At 42.7% G+C, this 21,273-nt stretch overlaps 1 protein-coding gene across 3 annotated transcripts in view; it reads left to right on the top strand.

Moving 5' to 3' along the window:
* Window positions 1–21,273, top strand: part of prima1 (proline rich membrane anchor 1) — a 542,280-nt gene that overhangs the window by 363,644 nt on the left and 157,363 nt on the right. For all 3 annotated transcript variants that reach the window (XM_059962693.1, XM_059962686.1, XM_059962679.1), the window contains exon 3: window positions 3,330–3,459. In XM_059962693.1, coding sequence (XP_059818676.1) covers window positions 3,330–3,459 — 130 coding nt within the window. The remainder of the gene's footprint in view (window positions 1–3,329; window positions 3,460–21,273) is intronic.

Genomic DNA, 21,273 nt, shown 5'->3' on the forward strand with positions numbered 1-21,273 from the left:
GCCCAAACAGTGGCATGAAGCAGAAACTGTCACAGCTGCTTAATGCTAATGAGAAGGTGTTCAAAGTCATGAAGGCCAGCATTGAATTGAATGAAGCAGCAACACCAAGATTCCATAATGCCTGGTACACTACCCGAAAGTGGATGGTGAACTTCAGAGCTTGCAGGCAACCTGCCTTCTCTCCAAGGCTGAGTGGAGATCAGGCCACACCCATTGTCAAAGTGATCAAGAAAGGGAAGGCCAGAGCCGTTTGGATGATCTCGGCCTTCAAAGTGGGCACCAACCCTGTGTTGCGTACTGTATGGTATCTCCTGCCACAAATAGAAGATATATTTGCATCTTTGGCAGTCAGGGAGAAGTTTTCAAAGATTGAGTTGTCACAAGCCTATCTGCAAATAGAGATTGAGGAGTCAGGCAGGAAGTCCCTCACAATCAACACTCACAGGGGACTGTTCCAGTATCACAGTCTTGTCTCACAGTCTTGCATCAGCTCGAGAAATTTGGCAAAGAGCAATGGACCAAGTGCTCCAAGATATGTAAGGAACGCAGTTTTATCTTGGGGTTGAGTGTGATCCGGGATCATCCATGATGGAATGGCGGAGCAGACTGGATGGGCTGAATGGCCTAATTCTGCTGCTATGTAGTATTGTCTTATGAACATCATTGTGACTAGCAAGAATGATGACGAGCCCCTCCAGAACCTCAGTAAAGTGCTGACCAGGCTGAGTGAGTATAGTCTGTGTGCAAAGAGAGAGAAGTGTCAGTCATTCAAGAATGAAATCTTATATTGTGGACATGACATTGACAAGTTCGGCTTACGTAAGTCACAAGAGAAGACTGAAGCAATGCTACACGCACCCAAACCAGAAAATGACTCATAATTCAGGTCATACTTGACCCTTCTAAACTACTACCACGTTTCTCTCAAACATTGCTACAGTGCTGTACCTATTGAATTCAATTGAATTGACTTTATTTCTTAAATCCTTCACATATACAAGAAGTAAAAATCTTTACGTTACGTCTCCGTCTGAATGTGCAATGTGCAATTTATAGTAATTTGTAATAAATAGTATGTACAACAGGACAGTCAATATAGCAGAGAAATACAATGGTATCAGCGTGAGTTAATCAGTCTGATGGCCTGGTGGAAGAAGCTGTTGATCCTGGCTGTGGTACCATTTCTGTTACAGACAGGATATGTAGTTGTACGGACACCAAATACTTAAAAATAACTATAGGCCTTGTCTCACTGACATAATCGATAGTCAAGCTCTTTCACTGTTCTGAGTATCTCTGACAGCAAGCTTTCTCAATCATGTTCTTCCCATTTAAATGTTAAAGCAATTCAATTTGCTACTGACAGTTTTAATTAAACAGGTTAGCAATATTATCAGTGGCAGCACAAGGCTGTGTGCTTTGTCCCCGCTTGACTTGATTTACACCCATTACAGTGTGGCTCAGCACAGCTCCAGAACCATAGTCAAATCTGATGTTGATACCACCATCATAGACTGACTCAAAGGTGGTGATGAATCAGCATACAGGAGGGAGACTGAAAATCTGTCTGAGTGGTCCCACAACAACTCAATGTCAGCACAACCAAAGAGCTGACTTTTGATTTCAGGGTAAGGAAACCAGTGTTTCATGAGCTAGTCTCATCGGGTGGCCAGAGGTGGAGAGGGTCCGCAATTTTAAATTCCTGAGTGCTATTATTTTGGAGAACCTGTCCAGGGCCCAGCATGTAAGTGTAATTATGGGGAAAGCAGGCAGCACCTCTACCTCCTTAGGAGTTTGCAGAGATTCAGCATGACATCTAATACTTTGACATACTTCTATAGATATGCAGATTGACTGGCTGCATCACAGCCTGGTATGGAAACACCAATGGCCTGGAATGGAAAATCCTACAAAAAGTAGTAGGTACAGCCAAGGCCATTGCAGGTAAAGCCCTGCTAACCATCGAGCACAACTCTACTGAGGAATTGTTGCAGGAAAGCAGCATCTATCATCAAGGACTCACACTAACCAGGTCAAGCTCTCTTCTCACTGCTGTCATTGGGAAGAAGATACAGGAGACTCAGGACTCTCACCACCATGTTCAGGAACAGTTAGTACCCCTGAACCATCAGGCTCTTGAACCAAAAGGGTTCAACTTTTTCAACTTTTCAACTTTTCACTCAACTTCACTTGCCCCAACATTGAAATGTTCCCACAAGCAATGGACTCACTTTCAAGGATTCTTCATCTCTTGTTCTCTATATTTGTTTACTTATTTATTATTGTTTCCTTCTTTTGATACGTGCAGTTTGTTGTTATTGATTCTGTTATGGGTAGTATTCTATAGATTTATTGAGTATTCACACATGAAAATGAATCTGAGGGTTGTATATGCCAACATATATGTACTTAGGTAATAAATTTACTTTGAACTATATCAAAAATGCACTAAATGATACATTTAAGCAGATTAATTTTTGCATAATATTATTCAATATATTTTCAATCAACATTACATAAAATTGTGTGTGATGAAAAATTCCTTTCATAATTCAGTATTCTAAATGAAAGGTGACACAAGTGTGGCTAACAAGTAAAGTCAAAGCCAACATAAAAGCCAAAGAGAGGGCATATAATAGAGCAAAAAATTAGTGGGAAATAACAGGATTGGGAAGCTTTTAAAAAGCAACAGAAGGCAGCAGAAAAAGTCATTAAGAAGGTAAAAAAGGAATAAAAAGTAAGCTAGCAAAAAAAGAGGATACCAAAAGTTTCTTCAGATACATAAAATGTAAAAGAAAGAAGAGAGTGGGTATTGAACTGCTGGGAAGTGATGTTGGAGAGGTAGTAATGGGGGACAACAAAATGGCAGACGAACTGAGTAAGTATTTTGCATCAGTCTTCATGGTGGAAGATATTGACAGTATGGTGGAAGTTTCAGGTGTCAGGGGTCATGAAGTGTGTGAAGCTACCACAACTAGAGAGAAGATTCTTGGGAAACGGAATGGTCTGAGGGTCGATAAGCCACCTGAACAAGATGGTGTATACCCCAGGGTTCTGAAAGAGGAGGCTGAAGAGATTGTGGAGGCATTAGTAATGATCTTTCAAGAGTCACTAGATTCTGGAATGGTTCTGGAAAACTGGAAAATTGCAAACGTCACTCCACTCTTCAAGAAGGGAGAGAGGCCGGAAACTATAATCCTGTTAGGCTGACCTCAGTGGTTGGGAAGATGTTACAGTTGATTATTAAGGTCGCAGGGTACTTGGAGCACAAAGTAGTGTGCCATTTCAGCACAAATGGTAAAAGTTATGTCTTTCTCTCTCTTTTACAGTTGTAAAGCCGACAAATTATCCGCCATTGAAGCCCTGGTGGACGGACATGGTGATTGTAATTGCAGTGGGCTGTGCTACGCTTGCCTTCCTGGTAGTGGCTGTTATTATCTGCTACAAAGCAATTAAACGGTAAGGTGAAACTCTCCACGTAGCATTGAAAAACGTGTGTCCATGTGGATTATTGTACATTGGCTGCTGAAACAAGGAAGATCATCTGAGTTGAGGGGGAAAAAAAGCAAAATATAAACATGTTAGTTCAAGGTGCAAAGCATAGAACCAACAATCACATAGAGCACGAGGCACACACAGCACATACAATTATAAAAGAAACACATACAGTAACAAATAATAATGATACATAAACAAGTCATATGGCCTGTAGATTGACGGTGCATGGGATGTTGTCCTGGAGCCACATCTCTGCAAGAACAAGCCCGCAGCAGTTCCTCATCTCGCACTTGTGCTTGTCTGTTACCCAGGGAACATGGGAAGGCAGCCCCCAACCCAGTACACAGCCGGCTCTGGCATCTTCATCCCTGCTGGCTGCAACAGGTGACATCGAGGCATGATTTATTGATGATTATTTTAAACAATATTGTTAAACCCAGAATCTCCACAATAACATTACTGTTTCTCTAAAACAAGTGAAGTGAAATAATTCTATGGTCATTCAGGTTATGGAATTGATCTGTACAAAATCCACAAATCATAACTCAAACATTTGAGATGTGGATTGAAATTCACTCTTACAGAATGTATTTAAATAATAAATAAACTCACTTTATTTTCTTTCAGCTCTCATTTCTTAATGTATCCACAAGTGATATGGGTTTGCATTATAAACAATTATGGCAGAGACAGTTTTGAAGCAACACAACCACCATAACACAAATGACGTCTCTATGATTTGGCCCATGGAACCTGCTCGGCCATTCCATTGTGGCTGATTAATTATAATTCTGTACCCCATTCTCCTGCCTTCTCTCCATAATCTTTGATGCCCTGATTAATCAAGAACCTACCCACCTCCACTTTAAACATACTCAATGACTTGGTCTCCACAGCCGCCTGTGGAAATGAATTCCACAGATTCACCACCCTCTAGCAGAAGAAACTCTTCCTAATCTCCATTTTAATTGTGTGTGTGTCTCTCTCGGCCAAGGTTGTGCCTTCTGGTCATAGATTCCACCAGTATAGGAAGCATCCTCTCCACATCCACTCTATCTCAGCCTTTCAACATTCGGTAGGTTTCAATGAGATCCCCTCCCATTCTTTTAAACTCCTTTGAATAAACTGCTTTTGAACCCTAACCCATCAAACACTCCACAGATGTTAACCCTTTCATTCCCACATTCATTCTTGTGTACCTCCTCTGGACCCTCTCCAATGCCAGCACATCTTTTCTTATATAAAGAACCCAAAACTACTCACAATAATCCAAGTGCAGTCAAGCAATGCCTTATACAGCTTCAGTGTTACTTCCTTGCTTTTATATTCTAGTCCTCTTGAAATAAATGCTAATGTCGCATTGCCTTCCTCACCACCGACTCAACCTGCAAATTCTGGGAATCCTGCACAGACTCCTAAGTTCCTTGCATCTCGGATTTTTGAATTTTCTCCCCCTTTAGAAAACAGTCTACACCTTTCTTCCTTCTAATAAAGTGCATGACCATACATTTCTCTACATAATATTCTATTTGCTACTTTTTTACCCATTCTCCAAATCAGTAAGTCCTACTCCAGACTCCCTGCTTCATGAACACTACCTTCACCTCCAACTATCTTGGTATCATCTGCAAACTTGGCCACAAAGCCACCAATTCCATCATCTAAATCATCCATAGAAGACATGAAAAGCAGTGGCTCCAATACCAACCCCTGCAGAACACCGCTGGCCACTGGCAGCCAACCCAAAGAAGGCTCCCATTCTTTCCTTCCTGCCAGTCAATCAGCCTTCTATCCATGCTAGTATCTTTCCCATAATGCCGTGGGCTCATAGCTTGTTAAGCAGCTTCATATGTGGCACTTTGTCAAAGGCCTTCTTAAAATCCAAATACACAACATACTTCTTTGTCTATTCTGCTTGTTATTTCTTCAAAGGATTCCAGCAGGTTTGTCAGGTGAAATTTTCCCTTAAGGAAACCATGCTGATTTTGGCCTGTTTTATCATGTGCCTCCAAGCACCCTGAAACCTCATCTTGAATAATGGCCTCCAACATCTTCCCAACCATTGATGTCAGGCTAACTGGCCTATAGTTTCCTGTCTTCTGCCTCCCTCCCTTCTTGAAGAGTGGAATAACGTTCGCAATTTTCCAGGTTTCCGGGAAAATGTCAGAATCCATTGATTCCCCAAAGAGCATTACGCATGCCTCCACGATCTCTTCAGCCTCCTCTTCCGGAACCCTGGGGTGTACACCATCTGGTCCAAGTGACTTATCTACCTTCTGACCCTTCAATTTTATAATCGCCTGTTCCTTAGTAATGGCAACTTTACACACTTCTGCTCCCTGATACACTCAAATTTCTGGCACACTGCTAGTGATTTCCACAGTGAAGACTAATGCAAAATACTTATTCAATTTGTCGGCCAGTTTTTCTTCCCCCAATACTATTTCTCAGCGTCATTTGTCAGCTGTACAATATTTACTCAAGCCGTTCTTTTACTCCTTTTCTATTTGAAAAAACTTTTGATATTTTCTTTGATGTTATTGGCTAGCTTAACTTTATATTTCATCTTTTTTTCTCCTTATGTTTGTTTTAGTTGCCTTTTTAGTGACCGCTAATTAGGTAATACTTTAGTGACTTTAAAAACATTCTGTCTGCATTCCTGAAAGAGCATTACTAATGCCTCCACAATCTCTTCAGCCACCTCTTTCGGAACCCTGGGGTGTAGTCCATCTGGTCCAAGTGACTTATCGACCTTCAGACCGTAAATCAGAAGAGAAAACAGTTTATTACACCCCAGATCACAAAATTGCTGCTGCCTTTATAACCATTCAGAGTTCATCTTGTGTTGTACTCAGCTTACTGGGGACACCTGTACAACTGCTTATTAATTCAGATATCCATGTGGCACCAACTCGGTGCATAAAAACATGCCAACAAGGTCAAAGAGGGCCTGTAGTTATTCAGACCTAACCACAGAATGGTGAAGAAAGGTGATCTAAGTGACTTTGACAGTAGAATGATTTTCAGTGCCAAACGGGGTGGTTTGAGTATCTCAGAAACTGCTGATCTCCTGGGATTTTCATGCACAGCAATCTAAAATGTTTACAAAGAATGGTGTAACAAAAAAACATCCAGTGAGTGTCAGTTCTGTGGGTGAAAATGCCTTATTAATGAGAGAGTTCAGAGGAGAATGCGACTGCAACACAAAAAAAAGCACACATTACAACAATGGTGTGCAAAAGAACATCTCTGAATGTGCAACATGTCAAACCTCATTCCTTCCAGCAAGATGGTGGCATGTATACAAGCAGCAGCCTCTTGGGGGCCAACTAAAGGTGCTTTTTCCCTTTGTTACATGTGTTTTTATACATAGTAAGACTATTCTTGACTCCAACAGCAGCTGGGTTGTCAAAAGATCCGACAGGCAGTTCAGAGAAGGTGAGTCAGCGCTTTGGGCTGGGCACATCATATCAGTCCATCGGGCCGAGGGCATCGTATCGGCCCACTGAGTCGGGCCGGGGGATGAGCTGGGCTGTCAGGCAGCAGGAGAAACTGGATTGGGTTCGGAAGAGCTGACCTGTGTGGAGACCATGCTGCTGTGAGCTACTCGGGGGTATCAGAGTTGGTGCCTTCGAGTGGCTGTGAAGGCAGCGTGCAGTGGAACTGCAAGTGACTGCCTTGAATGTTCCTTTTGTGATCACAAGATTCTGTTGGGAATTGATTGCTTCCCTTGTTTGGTGGATAGACAGGCAGTGAGGCAGCTGCATTACCTCGGTTGTAGCAAAGACTAGGCCTCAGTCCTCGGCCTTGCTTTGTAGCGTGGCATCTGGCCTCAGTTGAGCGTGGCCTCTCTCTTTGGTGTTACCCTCCAGTGGTGGATTGATGGAATTATAGGCTGGGCTGCTGGGAGCCATCAATTTGTCAGACTTTTCACTTAAGAACTTGGTCTAAGAATTTGTTTTTGTACATGACTTTGTTCATATTCTCCTTTCTTGTTATTTTGAATGTGCATGTATGTTTTTGAACCTTGGCCCCAGAGGAATGCTGTCTCATTCCGCTGTATCCATGTAGGATTTGAATGACAATTAAACTTGATTTGATTTTGATTTGATTTGAAGCGGATGGGCTACAGTAGCAGAAGATCATGAACATACACTCAGTGGCCATTTTATTAGGTACAGGTGGCTTCTAATGAAGAGGCCGCTGAGTGTATATTGTTTCGTGCCGCTGCTCGGAGGGGGCTGTCTATTCCAGTCGCTTCCCTCAGAGGAGGCCGCCCATTCATGCTGCTGCCTCGGAGGGGACTGCCTGTTCCAGTCACTTCTCTTAGAAGGGGCCATCGGTTTGAGTGCTGACCTTGGAACGGGCCGTCAGTTCATGCCACTGAACTCAGAGGGGACCGCTGGCCTCAGAGATGTTATCGACATTATGAGATTTATGGATTGGACTGTAGTTCATATTGGCCTCTTTCAGTTCTATGTTTCTTTCATGTTCTTGTCCATTCTTTCTTGGTGCTGATTGGAGGGTTGGGGGTTGGGTGATCTGTTAGTTTTTGTATGAGGGAGGAATTTGGGGTGGTTTGGGGTTTGTGAGTTTTTGTTTCCTTTTTTCGTGTGGGGAGATTACAATTTGAAGGCAAGGGGGAAGATTGATGTCTTTCGTTCAAGAACTACCAACCTTTTCTGTCTTTTTTGGCTATCCGGAGAACATAAATCTCAAGGTTGTGTTCTGCATAGATACTTTGATGATAAAATGTGTCTCTAAAACTTGTGAACTTTTATTGAGTTATTCATTGTGGTTAGTTCCATTGGTGAGTGTTTATTGGATCTTTATATATTTCATTGCTTTGATCAAATTCAAAACAATAAAGAACATATTATCCTGGTTCACATTTATCCCAGCCCACACGTCACTGTTTATCACCTCAGCAGCTGTAACCATTTGTAATCCATACAGATGGAAGTCCTGTGAACTGGAGGACCTCTCAGATGGAGATTAGTGTCAGGTGATGTACTCTGAGGTTCTGACCCAAAACATCCTGGTGTCCCTTTGACACCTAATGCTGTGATGTCTGTATATATATAAGAATCTGAGATATTAAAAACTTGAAAAAATTAAAATGTTAAACATATTTTAAAAAGTAATAATTTAAAACTCAGTTGCTCTGCAAAAGCTCAGTTCATGTTCAAGTGTCATTCAGCCACCACATGAACACATCCAAATAATAAGCTTTCCTCCAGGGCCAAGATGCAAAACACAGAACACACATGTAATTATGATAGCAAAAAAACATAGTCACCAAAAATAATATTTAAAAAATATATAGTCGCCAAGTGTCATGACCTGTAGGTTGATGGTGTGTGGGTGATGTCCTGGAGCCGCGTTTCAGCAAGAACATGTACACAGCAGTTCTTCATCTCGCAGAGCGCAGCTATAGTCAAATGCAATTTTAATATTAATTAAAATAAAGGGAAATAATTGATATTTTCAATCCAGTTTAATGAATCCATTCAAACGAAAGGACGGCAGCTCAAGAGTCAGCTGAGCAGTCAGACACAAAGGTTACCCAATCTCACAGGCTAAGGTGACAGAGTTCTGCCCCTGGAGTTTGTAGATGAGGGAACAAGAGTACAAGCATTTCACCATTGCCGTGATCCTTGGAGTCATGGAGTATTGTGAGAGTTTTGGGCTGCTTATCCAAGAATGATAAGGACCACAAATGCAATATCAACATTCATTTTGAGAGGACTAGAATATAAAATAAGTATATAATGGTGGGGTCTTATAATGTCAGGTCTGAACATCCAGTGATCTTCCAGTCTCCATCCAGCTAATAACCACTCATTTCCAACTCATCACTAGCAGCCAATTTGACCCCTGTTCTCATTCACAGTCCTTTGTTCACCCATCAAACCAGCCAACCTCAAACAGTTGCTCCCTCTCCCCTGCCTAAAGTTTCCCTTGTTGCCTGTTGTGTTCAGTATCTGTTCTCTCTTGTTTTGTGGCGTTCATGGCTTGTTATTTTGCGGTCTATTATTAAAGATACTGTTTTCCACTCCTCTGCTTTCAGTCGTCTCCTCTACATTTCAAAGTTCAAAGCTCGAAGTAAGTTTATCATCAAAGTGCTTTTTTCACCATCTACAACCCTGAGATTTGTTTTCTTGTGAGCATACACAGTAAATCCAATAATCATAATGGAATTAATGAAAGACCACACCCAACAGGCAGTTGACCAATGAGCAAAAGACAACAAACTGTGCCAATACAAAAGAAAAAAAAAGCTAAGCAATAAAAATCAAGAACATGAGATCAAGAGTCCTTGAAAGTAATATTTCTGACACACAGTGTAAGGCATTGGTTCGATGACACAGAGCAGTTTTGAGCCATTTATCTAAGAAACAATGTGCTGTATTAGAGAGAGTCCAGAGAAGATTCACAAGAATGATCCGGGGGCAGAGCCTGAAGAATCAGGGGACTAGAGGTAGGAAAGAGATGAGGAGGAGCTGCTTTTCCCAGGGGATGGTTAACCTGTAGACTTCTATGCCAAATTAAGTAGCAGAGGCTACCTCAGTAAATATATTTAAGACAAGGTTGGATAGATCTTTGCATAGTAGTGGAATTAAGGGTTATGGGGGAAAGGCAGGTAGGTGGAGATGAGTTCATGGCCAGATCAGCCATGATCTTATTGAATGGCAGAGCAGGCTCGATGAGTCAGATGCTCTTATGTTCTTTTGGAATGAAAGGGTTAACATATGAGAAGCTTTTGATGGCTCTGGACCTGTAGAAGAATTGGGCGTGGGGTGGGGGGGGGATCTTGGAGAAATATATTAAATGGCCTAGATAGGGTGCATGTGGATAGTCTGTGTCCCACTGGGGAGCTAGGTTCAGATGGCCCAGCCTCAGAATACAAATATGTCCCTTTAGAACAGGGTTAAGGAGAAATTTATTTAGCCAGAGGGTGGTGAATCTGAGGAACTCATTGCCACAGAAGGCGATGGAAGCCAAGTCGTCAGGTATATTTAAAGCAAAGACTGACATGTTCTTGATCAGTCAGGGCATGAAAGATTACAGGGAGAAGGCAAGAGAATGGGGTTGAGCAGGGTTATAAATCAGCCATGATTCAACGGTCAAGCGGATTCCATGAGAAGAATGGGCTAATTCTCTTCCTAGGTCTTATGGTCCTATGATGAATTAATTGTAACAGATTCCACTGTGCCATGCAATTGAATGGAGCTTTGAAACATGATGCCTGACAGGGTTTCTAATCTATACTTCCTTGGCAGGATGCAAGTTACTGTGATTACTGGTAATTTTAATTGAGTTTGCCATTGTTCTGACAACAAATACACAATTTAGGTGTTTGTATTATTTATCAGATACCATTTCTGTGATTGCTTTGTCTCAGGGTAAAATGCAGCAGACTTGCTTGTCACTGTATCTGAGAGTAGAGACTCTTGGACTATGCCATTTTATACCCATCATCTCTAGTTAATATCATTTTGGTCTGTTAATGGAAAATATTGAATGCTAGTGACCTCAGCACTAAATTGATGGCTAGTTCAATCTGTTTCTGAATTGAATGGGATTGAATTGACTTTATTACTTAGATCCTTCATATACACGAGCAGTAAAAATCTTTATGTTACATCTCCTTCTAAATGGGCAATGTGCAATTTATTGTCATTTGTAATAAATATTATGTACAAAAGGATAGTCAATACAGAAATACAGATGTGTCAGCATGAGTTAATCAGTCTGATGGCCTGGTGGAAGAAGCTGTCCCGGAGCCTGTTGGTCCTGGCATTTGTGCTGTGGTGCCGTTTCCCAGATGTTAGCAGCTGGAACAGTTTGTGGTTGGGGTGACTCAGGTCCCCAATGATCCTTCAGGCCCTTTCTACACACCTGATTTTGTAACTGTCCTGCATAGTGGGAAGTTCACATCTACAGATGTGCTGGGCTGTCCGCACCACTCTCTGCAGAGTCCTGTGATTGAGGGAAGTACAGTTCCCATACCGGGCAGTGATGCAGCCAGTCAGGATGCTCTCAATTGTGTCCCTGTAGAAAGTTCTTCAGATTTGAAACTTCTTCAGCCACCTGAGGTGAAAGAGACCTTTGTCACCACACAGCCGATACATACAAACCACGTGAGATCCTCGGTGATGTTTATGCTGAGGAACTTAAAGCTGTTAACCCTCTCAACCCCAGATCCACTGATGTCAATACCCCGTCTCCATTCCTCCTGAAGTCCACAACCAGCTCCTTTGTTTTTGCGACATTGAGAAGAGATTGTTTTGTTGACCCCTCTGTGTCGGGGTGATGATTTATGTGTGTTTGAGTGGAACTCTGCAGGATATCATCTTAGGTCTCCTCCTTTCTCTGCTTGTTGAGCTCTGTCTGCCTTGAGTTACAAATGTCTGACTTCTTCAAGATGTAAGTGTCCATCCCATCACTGACAGATTGAGCTTTCTGCTTCTGTTTGACAGTACTATGCTTTAAGCTTGGTGGTATTTTCATTGTCGATAATAACCCAGAATAGGCACCCTGTTACAACTCAGCCACACTTTATTTTACTTGTGCACAAGGGGAACATCATGGCCCCTGTCACCCACACTGTTCTGAAGTCTGAACAGAGAAATGTCATGTTTATAGAGAATTGGTTAACAGTTGTGGATTTGGACTGCAAAGAAAATTAGCAAGGATGTTGCTTGGACTTGAAAACCTGAGGTTGGTGATGAAACATATCGACTCCTGCCTGGGAAACTTGCAAATATTTAAGTTATAATATTCACAGTCTAGAGTTTAATTCCAGCACTATCTGTAAGGAGTCTGCATATTCTCCTGTGATAGCATGGGTTTCCTCCAGGTGCTCCAGTTTCCTCCCACAGTCCAAAGACGTAACATTTAGTGAGTTGATTAGCAACTCAAGTAGTCCCGTGATTAGGCTAGGATTAAATAGAAAGGGTACTGGACAGGGTAGCTAGAGGGGCTGATCTGCACTGTACCTCTAAATAAATAAATATCCCTAAGACACCTTAAAGAGGATAATGAGTCCATTCTTTCCACAGTTGATGCAGTTGGTTCATGTATATTTGTTATTTAGCAATACACTGCAGAGTAGGCCTTTCCATCCTTCAAGCCACGCCACCCCAGCAAACCTTGACAAACCGGATTTACCCTCACTGAATCATGGGGCAACATACAATGAGCTGTTCCCCTACCCAGGACCTCTTTGGAGCTTGGGAGGAAGCTGAAGACCAGCAGAACGGTGCCGACATTGAACTCTGAACCCCCAACACACTGAGCTGTAATAGCATCATGCGACCCAGTACCCTACTGTGGTGCCTGAGAGGTTAATGAAGAAAAGAGTAAAAATAAATGAAGTTCATTGTCATAAATGTGATTAACACTTTCCATTCAGAGATAATATAAATTGTGTAATTGTCCAGCAAGGAGACAGAGATTAAATGGTGTGCAGAATGGGCATAATTGTCCAGCAAGGAGACAGAGATTAAACAGTGTGCAGAATGGACATAACTGTCCAGCAAGGAGACAGAGATTAAACGGTGTGCAGAATGGGCATAATTGTCCAGCAAGGAGACAGAGATTAAATGGTGTGCAGAATGGACATAATTGTCCAGCAAGGAGACAGAGATTAAACGGTGTGCAGAATGGGCATAATTGTCCAGCAAGGAGACAGAGATTAAACGGTGTGCAGAATGGACGGGCAATAAGCTGGAAATATCTAACTTCAGCATAGCCGAGCAGCAGCTGCTCACCCTGTCCTTGACAGCTCACAGCCTAAGAATGAATGTGAAAATTAAAATTACCAGTGGACAAGCATGAAAGGTTAAATGATATCCCGTGCTGCACTTACAGTGAATCCATTGTCCCTGTAGAATTTATAACTTTGGAATATTATTCACTGAAATTTCAACTCAAATATATTGCAGTTTTTATCAACCAGAGCAAGAAAAGCACTTTGACCTTCAAGCAATGTCTGTTAACTGGAGCCCTTGGTTTTGAACTTTAATACTTTCCAGCGCACCTGTGTGATTAGTGGACATCAGTTAATCTGCTGTTCATCTCCTCCTGGAGCAGGGGTTCCCATTTTTTCTAATGCCATGGACCAATACCATTAAGCAAGGACTCCAGTCTGAGAACACCTGTCCGAGACTGACTTGTACGTGTGAGGATGGGGAAGGTGTTTGGGCTCCAGGTGAAAACATATACTTCTGAGATAAAGTCATTGTTAGCAAGTCCAGCATTCATTCCTCATCCTGGGTTAACCTCAGGATTGTGGGAGAATGTTTGAATTTCTAAACATGACGGAAATCCAAATTCTTCCAGATCATAATGGTACATGGGTTGAATAGTAACCCATGGGTTTGAGAGAGAAATAATAAATCAGTAATCACAGAATGATGGCATAGACTAGATGGACCAAATGGTCTCATTCTGCTCCTGTGTCTCATGGCCTGCTGAAATATGGGCAGATAGTATTCCTTTCCTTTCCTCTGGAGTGGAGGAGGCTGACATTTATAAGATTATAAGAGGCATTGATACAGTATCTTTTTCTCAAGGTTGAAATGTTTAATATCAGAGGGCATGCATTTAAGGTGAGAGGGTGAATTTCAAAGGAGATGTGAGGGGCAAGTTGGTGGGAGTGGTGGATGCCTGGAGTGGACTTCCTGGGGTGAAGTTAGAGGCAGATACATTAGAGACTTCTAACAGATGCTTAGATAGGCACATGACTGTGAGGAAAATGGAGGGATGTGGACATTGTGGAGGCAGAAGGGAATAATTTAGTTAACAATTTAATTACTAATTTAATTTGTTTAACACTGTTAATGTCCAAGCAACATGGACACATTTTTCTTTTGTTTAAACAACTTTCCCTTCAGTGTCTCCCTTCAATCCCATAATTCCTCTCCCTCCACACATGAGTGCATACATAACGGGGAGAGTGTGCACACATACTAATTACTTACAAAGTCCAATGAACAGAACCCAACAACCCCCCATATATTCAAAAATTAAATTTGAAAAAAAATGGAAGGTAATTCAGATGTCCAAACAATTCCAATGTCCATTAGGATGTGGGAATTAGTTCCAACCCTTGAAGTTAGTACAATTCTTAAGTTATAAATGCGTTTACTAAGGGCCTTTAACAGAACAAGAGCTGGGGCTTCCTTCTTTGTGAGACAGTCAGCTAGTTGTTCATTTGTAGCTGACCACAGCACATGATGAATTGTCTGTGCTTGGACAAGTTCTTTGATGTTGGTTATCCCCAGGCGAAGCCTCTTCTTTGTAACTGACTTGGCGGATTTGATGGCAGCACCCTAAGAGTAGTTGTCTGTGACACAAGTTATTTGTAGACTGTCCTTTGGGTCACCATGGAAAAGCTCAGAGAAGAGTGTGGCCAGAAAAGCAGCTTTGTCAATACCTTCAGACAATGCAAGGGTTTCTCCTGCCAGCATACTCCATACAACTCCCAGGATCCTTCTTGATTGCCAGTAGAATGGTGTAAATCTTCCCTCTTCTCCCATCAGTACAATAAAATGACCCCCTTGAGTCCCTCCATCAGGGAGATTTCCAAGTCTGGCATCACTGAAGACAACGAGCCTCAGTGAGCTATCTTTTCCAAGGCAACTTTTTCAGATTGAATTCTGTGCACTATCTTGTTTGCCTCATGCAAAGTTCGTACTGCGGCATTTTTTGTGCTGGATGCCAAGTTGGAGGCATCAAACATGATGTCAGGTCTGCTCTGCCTTACCACCCAGAGAATCTGGCCTACCTTTGACCCAAGTTGCTCAGCTTCACTGAGGGGTGCATCCCGATGTGTGGCTCCTGAGGATTCCATGTGGATTGTCTGAAGATTCCTGATGTAGCTTTCTTGGTGCAGCTATACTGTTCCATCAACAGCGAGGATGTCTACTGTACATAGCAGAATCTGTCATGATCCTCCCATCCAATCGGAACGGCTGACTTTAGCTGAGAGATAACTGTTGTGGCAAAGTTTTTTTTGAGCCTCTCCATACGAAGTCATTTGCATGACAGGCAAGTATTCCAATCACATGATATCCTGAACCTTGCCAGTGAAAAACAGCTGGATTCACTTGTGACTTTTTCCATCTGTTTTCAGCATTATTTCCTTGACCTTTTTATGCCAGTAGAGTGACGCATCTGCTGGACCATACACACACTTTCTGAGTTTCCACAGTGTTCCTTTGCTTCTGGCTTCAGGTGGGGGTTGATGTAAATGTCACATGACAGCTCCATTCCCCATGAATTTTATGTGTTGTGGGATTGCTAATGGTTTTGACATATCACTGGAGAGACTCTGTTGCACATGTTGGCAAGTCTTTTCAGAGTTCAATGTTCAGTTCCTCAAAACCTCTAGCCACCAGATGTGCTTTTGGTATAACCCTTGTCGGGTCTTCTTTCAGAATACACACCCATCTTGTAGACATTGTCCTTTGGCCAATGTCTCTAGCTTCCTCAAACTCCATTATTTCTCCAACTTCTGATTTCATCCTGTTTTACAGGTTCACATGACACCTCTTTAGTTACTAGGACATCTTCAGCTTGATATTTCTCAGATGGTCCAGCATGATCTGTATTGATTCAATATGAAGTCTGTCCACACATGACTAATTGTTACTGGCTATAACCATTGCGCATGGTATTCTTCACCATAAAGGCCCAGTCCAAGGCCGTGTTCCAATCACAGCCGTTCACCTTCAGCATGATTTCAGTAATTAGACTGGGTCACTCAGAAGTCCATTACTCCAGGGACTGTATACCAGTGTTGTCTTTGTTTCAGTGTTAAACTTCCCTGCCATATCTTTGAGTTCATTATTATTAAATTTATCACCATTATGATTGAATACCTTACAAGGTGGGCCATGCTCACTTATCCAGGAATGGATGAAGTTTTTACTATCTCTGAGGGTCTTTTTGTATTTATGATGCTACCGGCACTGAAAGGTGTGAACGCATCAACGATGTGGAGATACCACACTCTTTGCTCCAGTTCATGTAGGTCTCCAGCGACTGTTTCATTGTTTTCAGATGCTATTGGCAGACCAACTGTAGGTTTGGGCGTTGGTTTCCAAACCTTTGGCATGTCTCACAACTGTCAACTATCTGTTTTAGAACGGCAAAGTTATCTGCATCTGTGTTTCCTGAACTCCTGAGCAGTTTCTGAACTCTCTCAATTGAAGCATGTCCAAACTGCTTGTGAGGTTTACATTTCTCATCGATGGTCATGTTTTCTGTGACAGTTAGTACTTCATTCTGACGTTGGTTCTCAGTGACGTCTTTATCTAGAACGGTCACACAGTGAAGTCCACAGCTGGTGAACTCGAGACAGCGGCTGTTGAATTATCGTTGCTTGGTCAAACTCCATGTCCTGTACTGCTCCAGTTTTAGTTAGGGTAGAGTTACTCAAGACTAGTGGAATGTTCACTGGTACCACCTCCGTTTCAATGTAACATTTTGTCTGCCCTATTTTTGCAGGAATTTTCACTCTTTTGCTGGAATGTACAATTTTTCCACCTCTAAATTTGAATGCTTTGTTACTAGGTATATCTGTGTTCACCAGTTTCTATACTTCATTCCGTTTTAGTTCACTTACATAGTTTTCAAGCCATTTTCTCCCCACTCGGTACATGGGCATGCTTATCAATAACAGCAGACCCCAGAGACTCCATCATCAAAATCTCTGCTTCAGATGTCTCTGCATTAGTAAGTGATTTCTTCACAAACAATGTGATATGACACTCTTCTGCATCCTCAGATTTTTTGTTTTCTTCCTTTAGCCTAACTTGTTCAGTCCTGTGCGAGCAGTTTCTTGTTCAGTTGTAAATGCTTTGACATATCGCGCATTTTGATCTCCTACCATACTCGTTTATTGGATTTGTGCCAGGTAATGGTACCATTGTCTGGTCCCTCTGTGATCTACACTTGCTATACTCTTGTTTCTGCTCAGTGAAGTATGCTGTTTCCTGACTCAAAGTAATTCCAATTGCTGTCTTAGGGGACTTCTCTCCAAAAACAACAACACAACAGCCAAGGCTTGCTTTATCTCCTCCAGTTCCATAACACGAGCCCACATTCCAATTTCATTTTCCCAGTTTTCATAAGGCTTGTTCTCATCAAGTGCTGGTTGGATCCTATAATTGGAAACCATTGTTAATGCCCAAGCAACAAGGACACATTTTGCTTTTGTTTAAACAACTTTGCTTTCAATGTCTCCCTTCAATACCCGAGGGCTGCCATCTTTACATCCCATAATTCCTTTCCCACCACAGGGAGAGTGCATGTGCATACTAAATACTTACACAGTCCAATTAACAGAACTCAACAAGCTCAAGATTGTGGGCCGAAGGGCCTGTTACTGTGCTGTACTGTTCCGTGTTCAACGTTATGCTTCTGGGCAGAGGTGGAGAGTTGCTGTCAAAAACTCCTTGGCAGTTCATTATAGTTCATTCGCTTGATCTCACAAGCTGCAGCAATATTCCACTAATATCCAGGCTGCTGTGTACTTGATGAAGTCAGATGTTTTACCCTGGTGGAGCTCTACTGGCCAGTGGCATGCATCATAGGTTCAAAAAACCTTTCAGGCACTCTTCCCTCTAAGCCGTGTGGGTGCACAGCCGCAGCATAACTGAAATGCTCCCACACTCTCAGCCTGTGTTGCTATGCCACTGGAATTTTCTTTATATCATGTTAATATAATTTGAAATCTATGTAGATATAATTGTGAAATACCCTGTAATGTGTTAATGAATATATAACATTTATTATACATATATATATATATATATATATATATATATATATATATATATATATATATATATATAATGAATATATATAAATAATAAATGTACAACAACCTTTACTTTGAAACATTTTAGAGCTTCAACCTGGTCAATGTTTTAAGTTACAGCACTGTTACAAAGTGTAACAATACACTCAGAATGGAAGTCGGTAACTCATTGTTAATAAACTGCTGGCCCAATGAATGCTGACAATATTCATAGTCTGCAAATTACAAAAAAAAAAATAATTTAAGGTGCTGCACAGTTTTCAGTCCATGTAAAACTTTCCTGCACAGAGCAATTGTTGGCCCATGCAGCTGTAACATGTTAGAGGGAATGTTGCCTTAGGGAGTCATGAGATGAAAGTATATGGCAGAATGCCTGTTTCTGAGACCCACTCTATTTCCACTGCAGAATATTAATAGCAGAGTTTTATACAGTGGTGATGCAGCTAATTGTCAGTGTTTCAACCCTTAGCAGATAATAATGGCTTGGTAAAGGTATAACCTGCAAGTTCAAAGTTCAAATTAAGTACATTATCAAAGTTTGTATCCGTCACAATCGACAACCCTAAGATTCATTTTCTTGCAGGCATTCACAGGAACAAAGAAGTACAATAGAATCAATGAAAAACTACACACGAACAAAGACCAATGTGCAAAAGAAGGCAAACTGTGTAAATATAAAAAAAACAAATAATGAATTAGTAAATAAATAACACTGAGGAGATGAGCTGTGGAGTCCTTGAGAGTGAGTCCGTAGGTTGTGGAATCAGTTCAGTGTTGGGGTGGGTGAGTGAAGTTAACCCAGCTGGTTCATGAGCCAGTGGTTGAAGGGTAGTAACTGTTGCTGAACCTGCTGGTGTAGTGCTGAGCTTTTTCCCGTGACGGTGCTCCTTGTAGATGTGCTCGATGTTGGGCAGGGTTGAATAGGGTTAGGGTTAGGGTGTTGTGCTGAGCTTTTTCCCGTGACGGTGCTCCTTGTAGATGTGCTCAATGTTGGGCAGGGTTGAATAGGGTTAGGGTTAGGGTGTTGTGCTGAGCTTTTTCCCGTGACGGTGCTCCTTGTAGATGTGCTCGATGTTGGGCAGGGTTGAATAGGGTTAGGGTTAGGGTGTAGTGCTGAGCTTTTTCCCGTGACGGTGCTCCTTGTAGATGTGCTCGATGTTGGGCAGGGTTGAATAGGGTTAGGGTTAGGGTGTAGTGCTGAGCTTTTTCCCGTGACGGTGCTCCTTGTAGATGTGCTCGATGTTGGGCAGGGTTGAATAGGGTTAGGGTTAGGGTGTAGTGCTGAGCTTTTTCCCGTGACGGTGCTCCTTGTAGATGTGCTCGATGTTGGGCAGGGTTGAATAGGGTTAGGGTTAGGGTGTAGTGCTGAGCTTTTTCCCGTGACGGTGCTCCTTGTAGATGTGCTCGATGTTGGGCAGGGTTGAATAGGGTTAGGGTTAGGGTGTAGTGCTGAGCTTTTTCCCGTGACGGTGCTCCTTGTAGATGTGCTCGATGTTGGGCAGGGTTGAATAGGGTTAGGGTTAGGGTGTAGTGCTGAGCTTTTTCCCGTGACGGTGCTCCTTGTAGATGTGCTCGATGTTGGGCAGGGTTGAATAGGGTTAGGGTTAGGGTGTAGTGCTGAGCTTTTTCCCGTGACAGTGCTCCTTGTAGATGTGCTCGATGTTGGGCAGGGTTGAATAGGGTTAGGGTTAGGGTGTAGTGCTGAGCTTTTTCCCGTGACAGTGCTCCTTGTAGATGTGCTCGATGTTGGGCAGGGTTGAATAGGGTTAGGGTTAGGGTGTTGTGCTGAGCTTTTTCCCGTGACGGTGCTCCTTGTAGATGTGCTCGATGTTGGGCAGGGTTGAATAGGGTTAGGGTTAGGGTGTAGTGCTGAGCTTTTTCCCGTGACGGTGCTCCTTGTAGATGTGCTCGATGTTGGGCAGGGTTGAATAGGGTTAGGGTTAGGGTGTTGTGCTGAGCTTTTTCCCGTGACGGTGCTCCTTGTAGATGTGCTCGATGTTGGGCAGGGTTGAATAGGGTTAGGGTTAGGGTGTTGTGCTGAGCTTTTTCCCGTGACGGTGCTCCTTGTAGATGTGCTCGATGTTGGGCAGGGTTGAATAGGGTTAGGGTTAGGGTGTAGTGCTGAGCTTTTTCCCGTGACGGTGCTCCTTGTAGATGTGCTCGATGTTGGGCAGGGTTGAATAGGGTTAGGGTTAGGGTGTTGTGCTGAGCTTTTTCCCGTGACGGTGCTCCTTGTAGATGTGCTCGATGTTGGGCAGGGTTGAATAGGGTTAGGGTTAGGGTGTAGTGCTGAGCTTTTTCCCGTGACGGTGCTCCTTGTAGATGTGCTCAATGTTGGGCAGGGTTGAATAGGGTTAGGGTTAGGGTGTTGTGCTGAGCTTTTTCCCGTGACGGTGCTCCTTGTAGATGTGCTCGATGTTGGGCAGGGTTGAATAGGGTTAGGGTTAGGGTGTAGTGCTGAGCTTTTTCCCGTGACGGTGCTCCTTGTAGATGTGCTCGATGTTGGGCAGGGTTGAATAGGGTTAGGGTTAGGGTGTAGTGCTGAGCTTTTTCCCGTGACGGTGCTCCTTGTAGATGTGCTCGATGTTGGGCAGGGTTGAATAGGGTTAGGGTTAGGGTGTAGTGCTGAGCTTTTTCCTGTGACGGTGCTCCTTGTAGATGTGCTCAATGTTGGGCAGGGTTGAATAGGGTTAGGGTTAGGGTGTAGTGCTGAGCTTTTTCCCGTGACGGTGCTCCTTGTAGATGTGCTCGATGTTGGGCAGGGTTGAATGGGTGAGTTGACGGGTAGCGCAGCCTGTCGGCCAGTAGGTCCTGTTCCACACTGTGTTTCTAAGTAAATAAAAATAAGTAAATTAATTGCAAACAAGAGAAAATTTGCAGATGCTGGAAATCCGGGAAACACACGCAAATTGCTGGAGGAACTCAGCAGGCCAGGCAGCATC

Source organism: Hypanus sabinus, chromosome 2, assembly GCF_030144855.1.
Source record: "Hypanus sabinus isolate sHypSab1 chromosome 2, sHypSab1.hap1, whole genome shotgun sequence".
Taxonomy (NCBI): domain Eukaryota; kingdom Metazoa; phylum Chordata; class Chondrichthyes; order Myliobatiformes; family Dasyatidae; genus Hypanus; species Hypanus sabinus.